We start from the raw sequence: 13,334 nt of genomic DNA, 5'->3' as shown, positions 1-13,334 counted from the left end.
TACCGCAGGTGTCTTTTGCATGTGTACGGAACCAATAAATAACATCTTAATAAACGGCCGAATTATTTTTTTCCTCCACTCTTCATCTCCAACGCCTTCACTCTTTCATAGTACACATGCAATATGCGGGTAATAATTCTCAGGTATTCTGCCGCTATCAACCGATGACGCTATCCGGGAGAGCCAATAAGAACAGACTCTGGCTCAGAAGTCATCTTTAGAGGAACCTGATCCATCTGAACCGCAGCGGCGTGGGGTTTTCCACGCAAAAGTTACTCTCGGTTCTCCTGGCGCTGTGCAGAGATTAAAAACTGTGCGCTCGCTGGAAGGTGCATTAAAAGCTGTTTGATAACCGAGGTGCGCGTGAAGCAAAGTGTGCGCAAACAGGATGGCCGAGCAACAAAACGAGCCGCTCCTCACTCCTCCCGCGGAGGGCACCGTGGTCAACATGGGAACTCCAAGAGAGTGAGGAATATTCTCATTTTATATAGCTGAATATTAATAGTTATTATTTTAGTAGGATGAGCATTTTTTGTTATCAAACAAATTTTGCATTATTTTCACCTTCATTTATTTTGTGTGCAATCTACACTTAAAATGTGACACAATTGCTATTTTCTTCACCGGTAGTTTGGTGCTGAAACAATTTGATAAATGATGACTGTCACAGACTACTACTACTACTACTACTATTTGTTTTTGTGGTTATTGTTAGAATGCATTATTACATTGATCATAAGGGTACATCAAACAGATCCCGTTTTTCCATTCAGATTATAGAACTGCAAATATTTTAAAAGAGCATCAGTCAAGAACATGGGAAGGCATTTTCTAAAGATAGGGCGCAACTGATTAAAAAAAAAAAAAAAAAAAAAAAGCATAAAACAATTAAGAGTTAAAACAAGAGAGTAACGTGTCATGACTATGTGAGGACCTTCTCCGGGAACAGAGAGTCTTTACGGGGTCTGTTATACATTGCATGCTGGTGTAATTGGAAAATTGGGTATATTTATTATTAGTCTGAGATAAATAACGGGGACTCTCAGTGAAAGGTTTGATTTTCTGTGGTCTTAATCTTCTTTATTTGCCTTGCCACCCTTGAACAGGCTATAGGCAGAGTGCATTCCTAAATTTTGGTCATTTCAGAAAAGCAGTCTGCCTAACAACCACTGATGTCACCCTATCTTCATTAAGAAAATGAAAACTCCCGTTGCTGAAAATGAAAGCACTGTTTCATCAACTTGAAACAATCATATCATCATATTGTCATGTAATAAAACACTAGAAGTTTTGAAGTAACATGGTTACATTAAATAGTCTTATCATATGTATTTATACTTTCACTATTTTAGAGTAGATAACTTGTTTGCAAATATACATAGGTAGATACAGAGACATGATACTGAATATATGTGGCTTTAGAATTTAAAAGGTCAATTTATTGTTCATTGTGTTCATAACCTATAGGTAGAGTGGTCCCAGGAATCCATTCACATGTACCTCTTTTGACATGGCATTGATTGTAACAATCAGCACTCTGCATCTCTGTATTGGTGTCTGTCTGTTCACAAGTTCACAAGCTCAAGTTTTTCAGGAATGACTATGATCCCTATTTTTCCAAAGTGTATCAGATGAAAGTGAGAGTTTTACTGATGACAGTTCGAAAATGTTAACTTTGTGGACAATGTGGAAATGGAATCTCCAAGTTTCTCTTACTTATGATGCTGAAGACGGGATTTGTAATAATATCAGAAGGCACCATTTGATGTCCTCATGGTTAAACGTGTAGCTAATATCCAATATCTTGACCTCTTATAAAGATAAATCCTATGGTTGAATTTGTTGTTGTAAATATCAGACTGGCAGACCAGATTGTTTTTTAACGTTCTTTTTACACCAGGTTTTTTGAAAGTGGTTAGTCACTGAGATTTCAATGCGACTGCCAATTAATAGCCTCTTTGGCTGTTAGCTACATAGCTGGATCTAGCATGCCACTTAAGCAGTTATTATTATTATTATTATTACTGGGGTGTGCTTCACTATCACACTCAAGTTAATGCTCCCAGGCATATTACTGACAAGTACATGGTCACTCCCGTTTTTTAAATGTGCCGTGCTTCAATTCAAAGGCATTTACAGCTGAAATGGGATTGTATGAAGGCACACAATGAATGCAGCTGCTAGACTCTGTGTGACCGTGTCTCCTGCTCTCTGTCGCCCCCTGCAGTGACTCCTCGAAGAAGGCGTTCAGGGTGGCCGGCTTCACCGTGCTGGCCTGCCTGCTCATTGCTGGCCAGGCCCTCACCGCCTACTTTGTCCTGAGCCAGAAGACCCAGATCACTAACCTGGAGCAGCAGTCCGATTCGCTGAAGAAGGAGCTGAACCGCCGCCCATCTGGTGGTAAGAATGAGGGTGTGGTGGACCTGGACTGACTAGGTGGGAGGGAGGGGGTCTATGCACTCCAGCACTGGGAAATTTGGTGGTCAACATATGCCACTTTCTGAAAAGGTGAAGCAGGTTCACAATTTCATGCTTCATTTAGGATGAATTAACGAAATTAACGTATAGAGTAGAAGCATAAAATATATCCACATCATCCAGCTGATACAAATCCCTATGCAGTGCCATATGGTAAAGATTTCAGTGTAGGGATACTCTGCTTCTGTTACTTCTAAAGCAAATATCAATCTTTAATCACCTCCACCCATAGAGGATTTAAACACAACTGTGTGTCATACTGTAGTACATTCCTCACACCTCTGAGGTTAATTTATATTTGTAGTACTGGAGAAACTCAGAGCTTTCTGCCTTGAGGAATTATGGTTTATGATATTGTATTTGCTTTGACTTTTTTTCTCCCTCTGTTCCAGGTTCCTCTGCCAGCAAGGCCATGCACATGCCCTCGTACAATCTGCCCATGATGATCGATGATGCGTCTGAGGTGAGGCTCTGTCCCAGTGCTGTTGTGTGTGGTCTGTTTCAGTGAGGAAGACTGCCCACTGGGTGGCAGTGTTCCAACAAAGAAAAGGACAGTGCTTCCACCCAATTGTTAATGCAGCATAGATGCGTTCCACTTTCCTTTAAAATAATGGAGCGTGAGCCTTTGATTTTGCTTCATCACAGCTTGTGCTGACTGTTTGAAGTGCTCAGTCTGTGGTTTTGAACTGAGGCCTTTTATGCTGAGCTGACTCTGTGGTTGTTTTGTGTTTCAGCAACTGAAACCCCAGGGAGGTAATGTAGCCCCAGACACATATGTACACCCACGCACACACACACGCAGACACAGACAAGCACACACACACACACACACACACACACACACACAGACACACACACGCAAACACGCAGACACACACACACACACACACACACACACACACAGACAAGCACACATTCACACACACACACACACACACACACACACACACACACATACAGACAAGCACACACACACACACACACACACATGCACACACACATACACACACACATGAAAACACAAACACACACACACCGTGCTGCTCTGTTGGTAGCGGTCATCCCTTAACACAGATCACTCTCTCCCTCAGACCCCAGTGTCCTGACCAAGTGTCAGCAGGAGGCAGCTGCCCCGCAGCCAGACCCCACAGGTTTCCGCCCGATGTGTGACAGGCAGGGTGGCTACATGCCCGTGCAGTGCTGGCGCAGCACTGGCCTTTGCTGGTGTGTCAATAAGGATGGGGTGAAGCTCACTAACACCGTCACCTCTGGGACCCCCAGCTGCGGCGGCATGGTAGCCGGTAAGACCCCCCCCCCGGCCGCTTCACCATCTAAGACATTTTACTGGATGTGGTGCTGTCAAGGAGTGGTTGTCAAATAAGTACAAACTTTCATGTAAGCAATTCAAGTAATCATACATGTAATCGGAAGGAGCAAAAGACCCCATTATGGAGGACCTTACAGTTTCATATATTAAGATATTCAGTTTTACATTATTGTATAGATGAAGACCACAATAACACTCAAAACATTAGTGAGGGAGAATTTCCCTTCAGCCCTTCTAGTGGCAGCCAAAGGTAAATCTGTAAGACAGAACCTTTTGTGGATAGAATAGAATGAACTAGTTGGAGAGGAAACCAAACTGCAGCAGATTAACACAGGTTTCAGGATTACCTGTTATGGATGATTCATGGAAGGTAGCTACAGGATCCCCCACAGAGCCGCCTTTGCGTTAATGATTACAGAGAGAGAGAGAGAGAGAGAGAGAGAAAGGAAGAAATCACATGTGGGACTGTGTCTTTCAGTAGCATTAATGATGTAAAGTTGATGGTGGATTAGGCGCCAGTGACATGCATGTCCTTTGCTCTTGCTCCATAGCCTCTCGTGGCCTGGCATTCGCGCCCAGCCAGCTGAAGAGTAGTGGTGAGTATGTCGCTCAGGAGACTGAAGGCTCTGCAGAGTCTGTCTAAAGAGAACGTCTGGACAGACTCTATCTGCTGGGCCCTAGAAGAAAGTCACCTCTCTGTCTCAACGCCACCTACCATTGGCTGTTTGGGTTGCCCTCTCAGGGAAAAAAAACACTGCTATTCTCTCAGTTTTCCATTCTGTACTGTTACCTCTCTCTTCAGTAGGAGGGTGACTACGCTACAGCTTCCAAACATTCCTGTTACTCCTTTGTATCATTCTTAATAAAATTGTTTGAGAAACCTCTCTTTCCCGATTGGCTGATTTAGAGTTTCAGCTGTACATTATTACAGTATAACCAAAGAGCACTGACAAGCAGTAACCATCTCTGGAATAGCCCAGGGGGAAAAAGAAGTTCCAGAGGCATACTGCACCGATGTCAAAATTCCAGTTATTTCAACTGACAGATATCCAAACGTCTGAGCAGGCCACTATATCCTAGCAACAGTGACAAAGTGACGGTTGCTGCTTGAGAACTACATATAAAATATAAACTTTATATATATATGTATATATATATATATATATATATATATATATATATATTTTTTTTTTAATATACCTATATATAATTACATATACATACTTTTGATTATTTAATGTGTGTATTGTCATGTCCAAAACACAGTAAGACTTATTGAAAGCACCAGAAAAATGTACTGTAGTGGTGATTACATTTCTTTATACTGTTTGTTTTCCAGATGAGTAGAGTCACTGAGCTGTGACCGCAGGACGTACATGGCTGTTACCGTCCGAGCTCTTCCTGCAAAAATCTATAATCCTGAAGTAATCATTAACAAGCTTTTCTTAACATCTGCTTAAAGATCATGCATTTTATACGTTGGAAGACTTTTTTTTAACAAGACCTCGGTTTTGAAATAGGTATAAGCAACTTACTTAGGTAATTTGTTGATTGACAGCTGATTTCCTTTTGGTATGTTCTCGGTGTGCTTTTAGGAAGCTCTTGAAGTAGATCTTATTACTCTGTTCTCAATGTGACCCTCCCTACCTTTGCCACTCCCACACCCATCCCATGTATCCCCTCTCAGATCCAAACTTTCACCTCAGAGATATTAAGATCCACATTGTTTCATGTGGTTTGTTTACTGTGTGAAGCTAATGTATGTGTTTGTTACAACCAGATGTGTGCTAAAGGTCTGAGAGCGCTCCTGCACTGTGCAAGAGAGAAGTGACAAATAAAATTATCTTTTTTCCAATCTTTTGCTGTTTTTGTGTCTCTGTCTCTCATATCTGGGTTTATGAACTTGTTTGTAAACGAATTAGGCAACCTGTATAAGGAGCAGCTAGGTGAAAGAAATTATGAGCATGAGTTTATAAACAGCGGTTTGGTTCATTATGTTTCTAAACTTTTATTATTTTCTGCACTTTAAGAAAAGTATTAATAATTCATTGGTATGCTGCATCTATAAAGTTTTCATTTTCTAAGATTCATACTTGTGCTAATGCCTTTCATCATGGTCTTATGAAAATCAAACAATAAGCAGTCTCCTCGGATAGACTGGACACGGTTCATGTACATAAACTATGGGAAGTCATTGAACATCATCTGTGCAGCATGATTGGTTTACGCTCAGATACAATGCCTAAGGCCTGACCACTAGGTGGCGATGATGACCTGAGTGCGGTTTTGAGCTGGAGCTGAACTTGGCACGGATTTAAGGCTAAAATTGATCTAATCTTTCCGTCGGATAACCCAAAAATTGAAGAAGAGATACTAAAAGACGGGGATAACTAAATTATCCACTGTTCAATCCACTTTTGGGTCAATTGTTGTAATTAGCACAAGTTATTTACCTGTTCTGGTCAAGGAATTTAACATATTACTTGTCTAGCCTCTATTGACTACATGCCACTAAAATCATTACAGCTGCATCTTACTCTCCTGTGACCGAATTTTGACAAAGGAATTTGATATCGTATTTAGTACAATCCTAAGTAGTATATTGACTCTGTCAAAAAGCAGCATTGTCAATACAAAATCATATGTAGTATACTTAAGTACTTAATACTTAAGTATGACATTTCAGGTATCGTTTGGTCTATTTTGGACACAATTTAAAGAGTAAGGAGTTTTCTCTTTGAATGAGTGAATTTTTTAAAATAATTGATTATGATAATGAATATATAATAATGCCAGAAATATATTGCAATGTGGCAAAACAGTAAGAATGTACATACTTTCATGATATCGATCAAAAAATATATTTTCTAAATTACATTTTCAATACAATATTTTTTTACTAGATGTGTTGTATTATTTGTGACTCTTTATCGCAACAACAACAACAAAGTTCCAGTTAAGTCGGAGATGCGATCAGCACACGTAACTTCCAGTACATCCCTGCTGACGGGCAAACAGAGAGCTCAGCGCACTGTCGGCAACTTGTACACGCACTAGGGCAGCTGATAGGTTTTGAGATGCCAGATACGTGTTCTGTTTGTGGTTGCTCTAACAGGTCGAATAGAGACAACGGGAAAAGATTCTTCCGAATCCCTAAAGTTACTCTTCTCAAAGGGAAAAATCGAGAGAGTTGATCCAACGGCGGCGCAACAAAAGGCTCGAAAATCTATTTTAACACCAAAGGGGTCTTTTCCCCTCATGCGCGGGAGTGTAGCGATCACTTAATGAAAAGTATGTGGGTAACGCTGGATATCTAAATGTAATGATTTATCACTTCACGATTCCGTGTTTACGGTAAGTGATCGAAGTTTGGATTAATTGAAATGAGCTAGCCAACGTGGTCTCACTTGTCAGTTAATTATTGAGACAAGTGTTTTTATGACTGCAGTGTAGCTCCCCATTTAATGACACATAATGACAGGAATCTTATATGGCAGGCTGGCCCAGGAAGTTGTTCGAAGGGGATGACGTAGACTGGGATCCAACTCTCAACCTCGGGCATCCGAAAGTCCAGGTTCGCGCAGAGCGCAAGGAGCGGTCAGAAACTCCCGGCACGCTGAAGGGACGGCGCTCTGACGACGCAATCGCCCAGGCTTTGGTCGAATTACATAGGCACCCCAGGACAGAGAGCAGCCAGATGGCGGCTCGAAGTAAAGACCAGCAAATACTAGTTTGCCAAGGTACAACCGATTTTGTTATTTAAACGTTATGCGTGTAGGCAGATAATCAATGACAGCACCGAATTATGAAAACCTCAAAGACGGAAATACTTTGGTTACTTTCGTTCACACAGGTCGGACGAAACAATTTACTTAATTCAGATTGGTGTAATATAGATGGACAGCAGTGTGGCATAGTGGTAACGTGCAGGGCTCATAACCAAAAGGTTGTTGGTTCAGTTCCCTGCTGGGGTACTGCTGCTGTCCCCCTGCAAGGTACTTAACCCACAATTCTCTCAGTAAATATCCAGCTGTATAAACTGATACAATTGTAAGTCAAACTGGACTATGAATGTCTGTTTTATGTTGAAGCTATGTTTTGTTCATTTCTTTAATTAGACTTATTTAATTCAGTGACAAGTATTTCACATCATCAGTAAACTAGATGCCAACCCATGAAGTAACCATTGGCCTACCTGTTCTCTAACATATCCTCCTCTGGCATCGGCCCTTCAAACCCCATATCATAAAATTCTTGCTACAGACGCCAGGCTTGCATTGGGGCTCTGCAGGAGAGAAGGCTCATGAGCTAGTACAGTGCCACCCATTTCCTCCAGAGGGCGCCAAACCAAGACAAACACGGTTCAGAGGTAAAAACTCTGATGCAGGGGCATGTGAAAGCAGACCTGAGAGGCAGTGGAACACCCTTTTCCCCTGAGCAATCCACTCAAACTTAGTCTTGTCCAGCTCAGCATCGTCTGTCTGTGGCAGAAAGGTGGGTGAGGACAGCTTCATGAACTTACAGCTCCACCCCTCAATTGCTCCCTGCAACCTAGGTATCCTTTAACAAATAAATTTAGGCCCAATCCTAGACTAAATGACATTTCAGAACAATCAGTATAGCTTCTATTCTGAAAAGGACACATTGAGAAAAATAAATGAATTACACCATTTCTTAAGAAAGATCTGGGAACATATTTATTTGGTGTGTAATTTGAATTTCATTTCCACACATGAAAACTTTTGCTCTGAGCCATACCTTTTTAGATGTAAATAGCTTGATCAACAAGCCTCTGTGATCATTAGCAAAAAAGGAGAATGTTTATATGTAAATGCATCTCCATAACTTCAGTAAAATGCCACTGTAGGAAAGATCTTATTAGTAAAGGCTGGCATGAAAACAAAGGCCTATACAATTTACCAACAAGTTAAACAAGGGTGCATATTGAGCAAATACTATGAAAAAAAAAGAACTAAAGCAACTGGAAAAGGCAGTGAATTTGAAGGAGTAATATATCAGCCATGGACATTTAACTGTTCCCAACAGTATAGAAAGAGGTCTGCAGAGTCCTAACTGTGTAACAGTCAGGTAAGGTGGTGCTCAAAGTGCATATGGCTTAGTTAAAACAAATGTCTCAAAATAGTAGCACCACCTGTTAAGGAGCTATCTGGAACAGCCCATGGTCCCAGACAACACTTGGTGAAATATGGTGGTCAGAGGACTCCAAAGCATGACCCATTTTAACAGCCATTTAACCTCAGTAGAAAAAAAGTAAAAACATTAAGGTCAAGTCAGAACTTTCTACTCCACACACAGCCAGGCAGGAGTGGTTCTGAAGTGCAGGAGTTGAACCAGACTGCCAGCAAAGGTGTGAGCTGCAATTTTTTCAGTGTCCAGGAGAGGGCGTTTGCCAGCACAGCAGGGATACCGAATAGGTAAGGAGCTCAGTAAAGCTATTCCTCCATGTCACCACTGGCATGAGCAGGCTACTGGCTGTCCTTCCCTCCATAATAATCACAAAGCCAGTCTCTCCAATAAGCAAAGCCTGCCTCCTGTGTCAGATGAGCTGGTTGATCCCATTTAGCACTACCTCGGACAAGCAGGGAGTGGTTCTTCATACTAAGGCCCTAGGCCTGCCTGTCAGGTGATCCAGAATCAGCCACTGCATGGACTGATCCTCCAGGAAGAGTCCCCACCTCCACCCCTCCCCAGGCAGCACGTACCAGGTGCTGGTGGGGAGGCATTCTGACAAGGAGAGGCCACAGTAACTGAAAGGAGGGAACTCTACATAACCACTGAGGTGCTCTGTCCTTAACTTTGAGTTAGCCATGTAAGAACGTGTGTTTTTCTTTTCTGAATACTCACACAGCATTCAGGGTTTGCTGGTCACTAACGTAAACAAAAAATACGAAAAAAAAATGTAGCACTGCTGTAGATGTTTCTCCACAATTGTTACAGTTAAGGGCAAAGCACTATGTGGTTAGACTGAATCTTTCCCACAGGTGGGCACAGGTTGCTGCAGATGTTGATGAATTACTACAGCTGCTCAGGTTAAAAGCTGTGGCTCCCCCCTTTCTGTCTGGGCTCAAGGTGTTTTACAGGAGAGACTGGGTTTCCATTTATATTTTAGCCCTGAGAGGCCTATTAATCACGGAGGGGAGGTCAGTCGGAATGGCCCGCCATCACAGTGTCTGAATACACTGCCAGGGGACAGAAGCCCAGGGTAAGTTTACATACTGCAGAAATTTGAAAAGAGAGAAAAATATTCAGCTTCAAACCAGTCTCCTTTTCAGTCTCTCACCAGACTTCAAGAGAGAAATAGCAAAAGAACAACAAATTGCACTCACATATAACAGTGGGAAAACGGTCACGTTCTCTTGACTGTCGAAGACTGAAGATTTAACAGGCAACCATGCTGGGTAGGCAAACAAGCAGCCCTAAGAAACATCCCAGAGATGGTGACTGCAAACAACACGGACGTGTCTCCTCTCAGTTATCAAACACGTGGAACATGAATGGCATTCTCTGCAGGTAAAACATTATCACATGCTCATTTACACCAACACACAAACCATAAAATGGACCCCAATATTGTGTGCCCCTTTTAACGAACCAAATTTTTCTTTGCACTTTGTCCCAAATGCCCACATTCCTCTATTTAAATATAACAAAGTATTTTTTCCAGTCTCTTTACAGTCAAATAGGTCAAAAAAGAAGTAGAAACATCTTCCAGAGTCAGATTTGACGTTGTATAGAGAGGTAGGCTTCCTCCCTGTAGCTGTAAAATGGACTCTCCTCTATTCCTGGTTTATTTGGACCCTTTCTTCGACTGAAAGTATTCTTTCAGGGTTTTCTCCACATTGGGCATCTGGTAGTTTTGGGCAGCATAGATGCCAGTGCAGGTGCCCACTATCACCCCCGTCAAGGCAGTGAAACGGAGCTTGGCCACCACGTACCCCGCCAGGAACCCCTTGAGGAAGGGGGAGGCCAGCACGCTGCCACCCTGAGGAACACAGACATCCCGTTCTTGTCTCATATAACATGCATACACACACATGCAGGAAAGCACAGGCATGCACTTACAAACTCTCCTCACAGTCATGCAAGGTTGTTTAACAGGAAAATCACTGCTGGAGTTAATCTCCACAGGTCATTAACACGAATTAAAATTAGATTTCCCTCTGACCGGGCCCTTCCTACAGCAATGCACTGCCCGTCAACACTGATCCACAGATACACACCTGCAAATGATCTTGCTTCACAGCGCGTCCTGAGGGAATTCTGAAATTAAAATCCCTTCGGTTTGGATTGAGTGTATTGGGCCAGCAGAAGGGCTACACTGCTATTGTGCCCTAGAACTAACTGTCTAACTTAGTGCTTTGCTACGCTTCAGATGCATCAGTAGGTGCGCAAAACGTAAGCTGTGTGAGCTGTTCTGGAAATAGAGTGTGGCGTGACAGACAGGTGGGAGTTTACCTGGGGGACTCCAGCTTGCACCTCACTCTCCACTCGTTTCTGAATGTCCTCTAGTTGACCTTTCAGAGCTGCAATATCCATCAACCGGTCCAGAGGATCCTGGGACAGATTTGCAGGGATAAAACTACATATTGCGTGCTCAGTGAGACACTTAACAGACATACCGTCTGCCACCCAACACAGTGCAGGTTAAAGGGACTATCTGTGTTACACTTACAGCATACAACCTACTGAGCAACAAGTATGCGATTCTTCTTTTGAGAATGAAACATATGCCACGCAGAAAATAATTTATGGTTGTGAGTTATGAGACAGAACATGCTTGGAGGGGACAAGTCTGCCTTGGACACCTTCCAAAAATTTATATGATGAGAAAAACTCAAAAAAAAAAGAAAAAAAAAGAGCTCCCCGCACTGAGTCACAGGGCGTGCCTCGTCATCCAATTTTCCATACACCCTTTTAGCATCGTGGATCCTTTGCATGTAACTCTGCTAAGGGTTTATCCACAGCTTGCAGTCTATAGGAATACTTTTAAAGTTGTTCTGCATTGCCTAGTTGCATAGCCAACACAGCGAAAACGCGTGCATACTTCGTACAAAAAATCCACTCAATTACACAAGTTAGACACGACATCTGCGATTGATTATTTAAGTCTATTTAGAAGAAAGAAACCAACTAAAAATTGCTATGCTACGTGCCGTCTTGCTCATATGTTTAAAAAAACATAAACGGCTACAGATCACAAGACATCTGACACAACTGCAACACTGTTTCAGCTAGCCATGTAAAAACTCCCAAGTTAGTCCAGCGCGTTCTATATTCAACATTGCTACTATCGGTATTTACTAGTTGGCACGCGAGCTACTGTCTCACAGACTTTGATCAAGCTCTTCTATTAGTTTATCCATGAAACAAACACATGAAAAGCACATTTGGAAAGTTCTTGGTCACAGACGTATGGTACGTGCAACGTTTCAAAACAGTGAACCATCGCGAATACTACAGTGCGGACTTCTCTCTCACCTTGTCACCCGCCATGCTTGCTTTGTCAAACGTGTCTGATCACGAGCACGGAGAAGCAGTCAGGACATTGCCGGAATCGCGCACTCTGTGTGTGATTAGTCTGGCCTGGTTAGGCAAGTTTGACCGTACGATTTCGACGACAGCGTGAAGCACCCATCTATGTCATCTACATTCAGGATATTTAAGCGTATGCATTTTGCATTCAGCAAATAACTTGGATAAAAGTTATAAGATATATAAGTGTTATGCTCACACTCACTGGTTTGGGAGTGTTGTTAGCCTGGCCTGACACTGTTGCTCGTTTAAAGTGAATACATACACTTACGTTCTGTTGTGCTGGATGGCGCTCTGGATAAGAACGTATGCTAAATGCATGTAATGTAATTGTAATGTAAGATATATTTTTGGTGATTTTACCAATCCTTCTGAATATAGTGGTGATATATGAACGCCCCCAGTGCGAGTGTCCATGTCTGTCTGAAGAGGAATATTGAAAAGTTAGCGACGGTTTTGGCTGAAACTCGGTGAAACGACGACTTATGGGACAAGGTGTTTTTAGGCCTGTAACGACAACTACTACATTGACAGATGTAACCTGCAGCACGCACGATATCAGCGTGCGACTGCACCTAACCCTGAAGAATGGACTTTCATTTGATCGATCCAATCTGCCTGCACAGATATAATAATAATAATAATAATAATAACAACATTATATCATTCATATCACTATATCAAAAATATCATTGTTAATACTATACGATTATTATTACAGGTCCTTACTACGCTCCTGTTGCACCAGCTTAGCTATAGCAGGCGCTGTGAAGATTGTCTGTCGGTAATATAAATGCATTAATCTTCTTCACTCATTGACATGATATTATTATTTATTTACGTCTGCTCTTCGCTTTTATGCCCGTTAAAACAACAATGCACGGCGAATTGCCGAAGCTTTTACTGAATAATAATAAACCTTTGATATTTGGTCTGTCTAACCCAATTCTAAGCACAATACAGGTACCAGTTCTGT

At 42.0% G+C, this 13,334-nt stretch overlaps 2 protein-coding genes across 2 annotated transcripts; one reads left to right on the top strand and one right to left on the bottom strand.

Moving 5' to 3' along the window:
* The first annotated feature begins 240 nt into the window (after positions 1-240).
* Positions 241-5,650, top strand: LOC118775120 (H-2 class II histocompatibility antigen gamma chain-like). Its single transcript, XM_036524854.1, has 7 exons — positions 241-465; positions 2,228-2,400; positions 2,871-2,941; positions 3,213-3,231; positions 3,570-3,779; positions 4,357-4,401; positions 5,145-5,650. Exons 1-7 carry the CDS (start codon positions 389-391, stop codon positions 5,150-5,152), a joined length of 603 nt encoding a protein of 200 aa, XP_036380747.1. The 5' UTR covers positions 241-388; the 3' UTR covers positions 5,153-5,650.
* A 2,846-nt stretch (positions 5,651-8,496) lies between these two features.
* Positions 8,497-12,380, bottom strand: LOC118775212 (SLC35A4 upstream open reading frame protein-like). The gene is made up of 3 exons (XM_036524996.1): positions 12,305-12,380; positions 11,282-11,380; positions 8,497-10,808 (listed from the first exon to the last, which is right to left on the bottom strand). Exons 1-3 carry the CDS (start codon positions 12,317-12,319, stop codon positions 10,614-10,616), a joined length of 309 nt encoding a protein of 102 aa, XP_036380889.1. The 5' UTR covers positions 12,320-12,380; the 3' UTR covers positions 8,497-10,613.
* Between the last annotated feature and the right edge of the window lie 954 nt (positions 12,381-13,334).

The sequence above is a fragment of the Megalops cyprinoides genome, chromosome 3, assembly GCF_013368585.1.
Source record: "Megalops cyprinoides isolate fMegCyp1 chromosome 3, fMegCyp1.pri, whole genome shotgun sequence".
In the NCBI taxonomy this organism is placed as follows: Eukaryota; Metazoa; Chordata; class Actinopteri; order Elopiformes; family Megalopidae; genus Megalops; species Megalops cyprinoides.
Note: the sequence above shows the minus strand (reverse complement) of the source record. Positions and strands in the feature narration are given on the sequence as shown.

Bases quoted from the DNA above. Each gene is read 5' to 3' on its own strand.
- LOC118775120 (XM_036524854.1), top strand. From the start codon at position 389: ATGGCCGAGCAACAAAACGAGCCGCTCCTCACTCCTCCCGCGGAGGGC. The intron at 466-2,227 runs GTGAGGAATATT...CGCCCCCTGCAG, and splicing joins AACATGGGAACTCCAAGAGA to TGACTCCTCGAAGAAGGCGT. The intron at 2,401-2,870 runs GTAAGAATGAGG...CCTCTGTTCCAG, and splicing joins GAACCGCCGCCCATCTGGTG to GTTCCTCTGCCAGCAAGGCC.
- LOC118775212 (XM_036524996.1), bottom strand. The intron at 10,809-11,281 runs GTAAACTCCCAC...TGTGTTCCTCAG, and splicing joins TGCAAGCTGGAGTCCCCCAG to GGTGGCAGCGTGCTGGCCTC.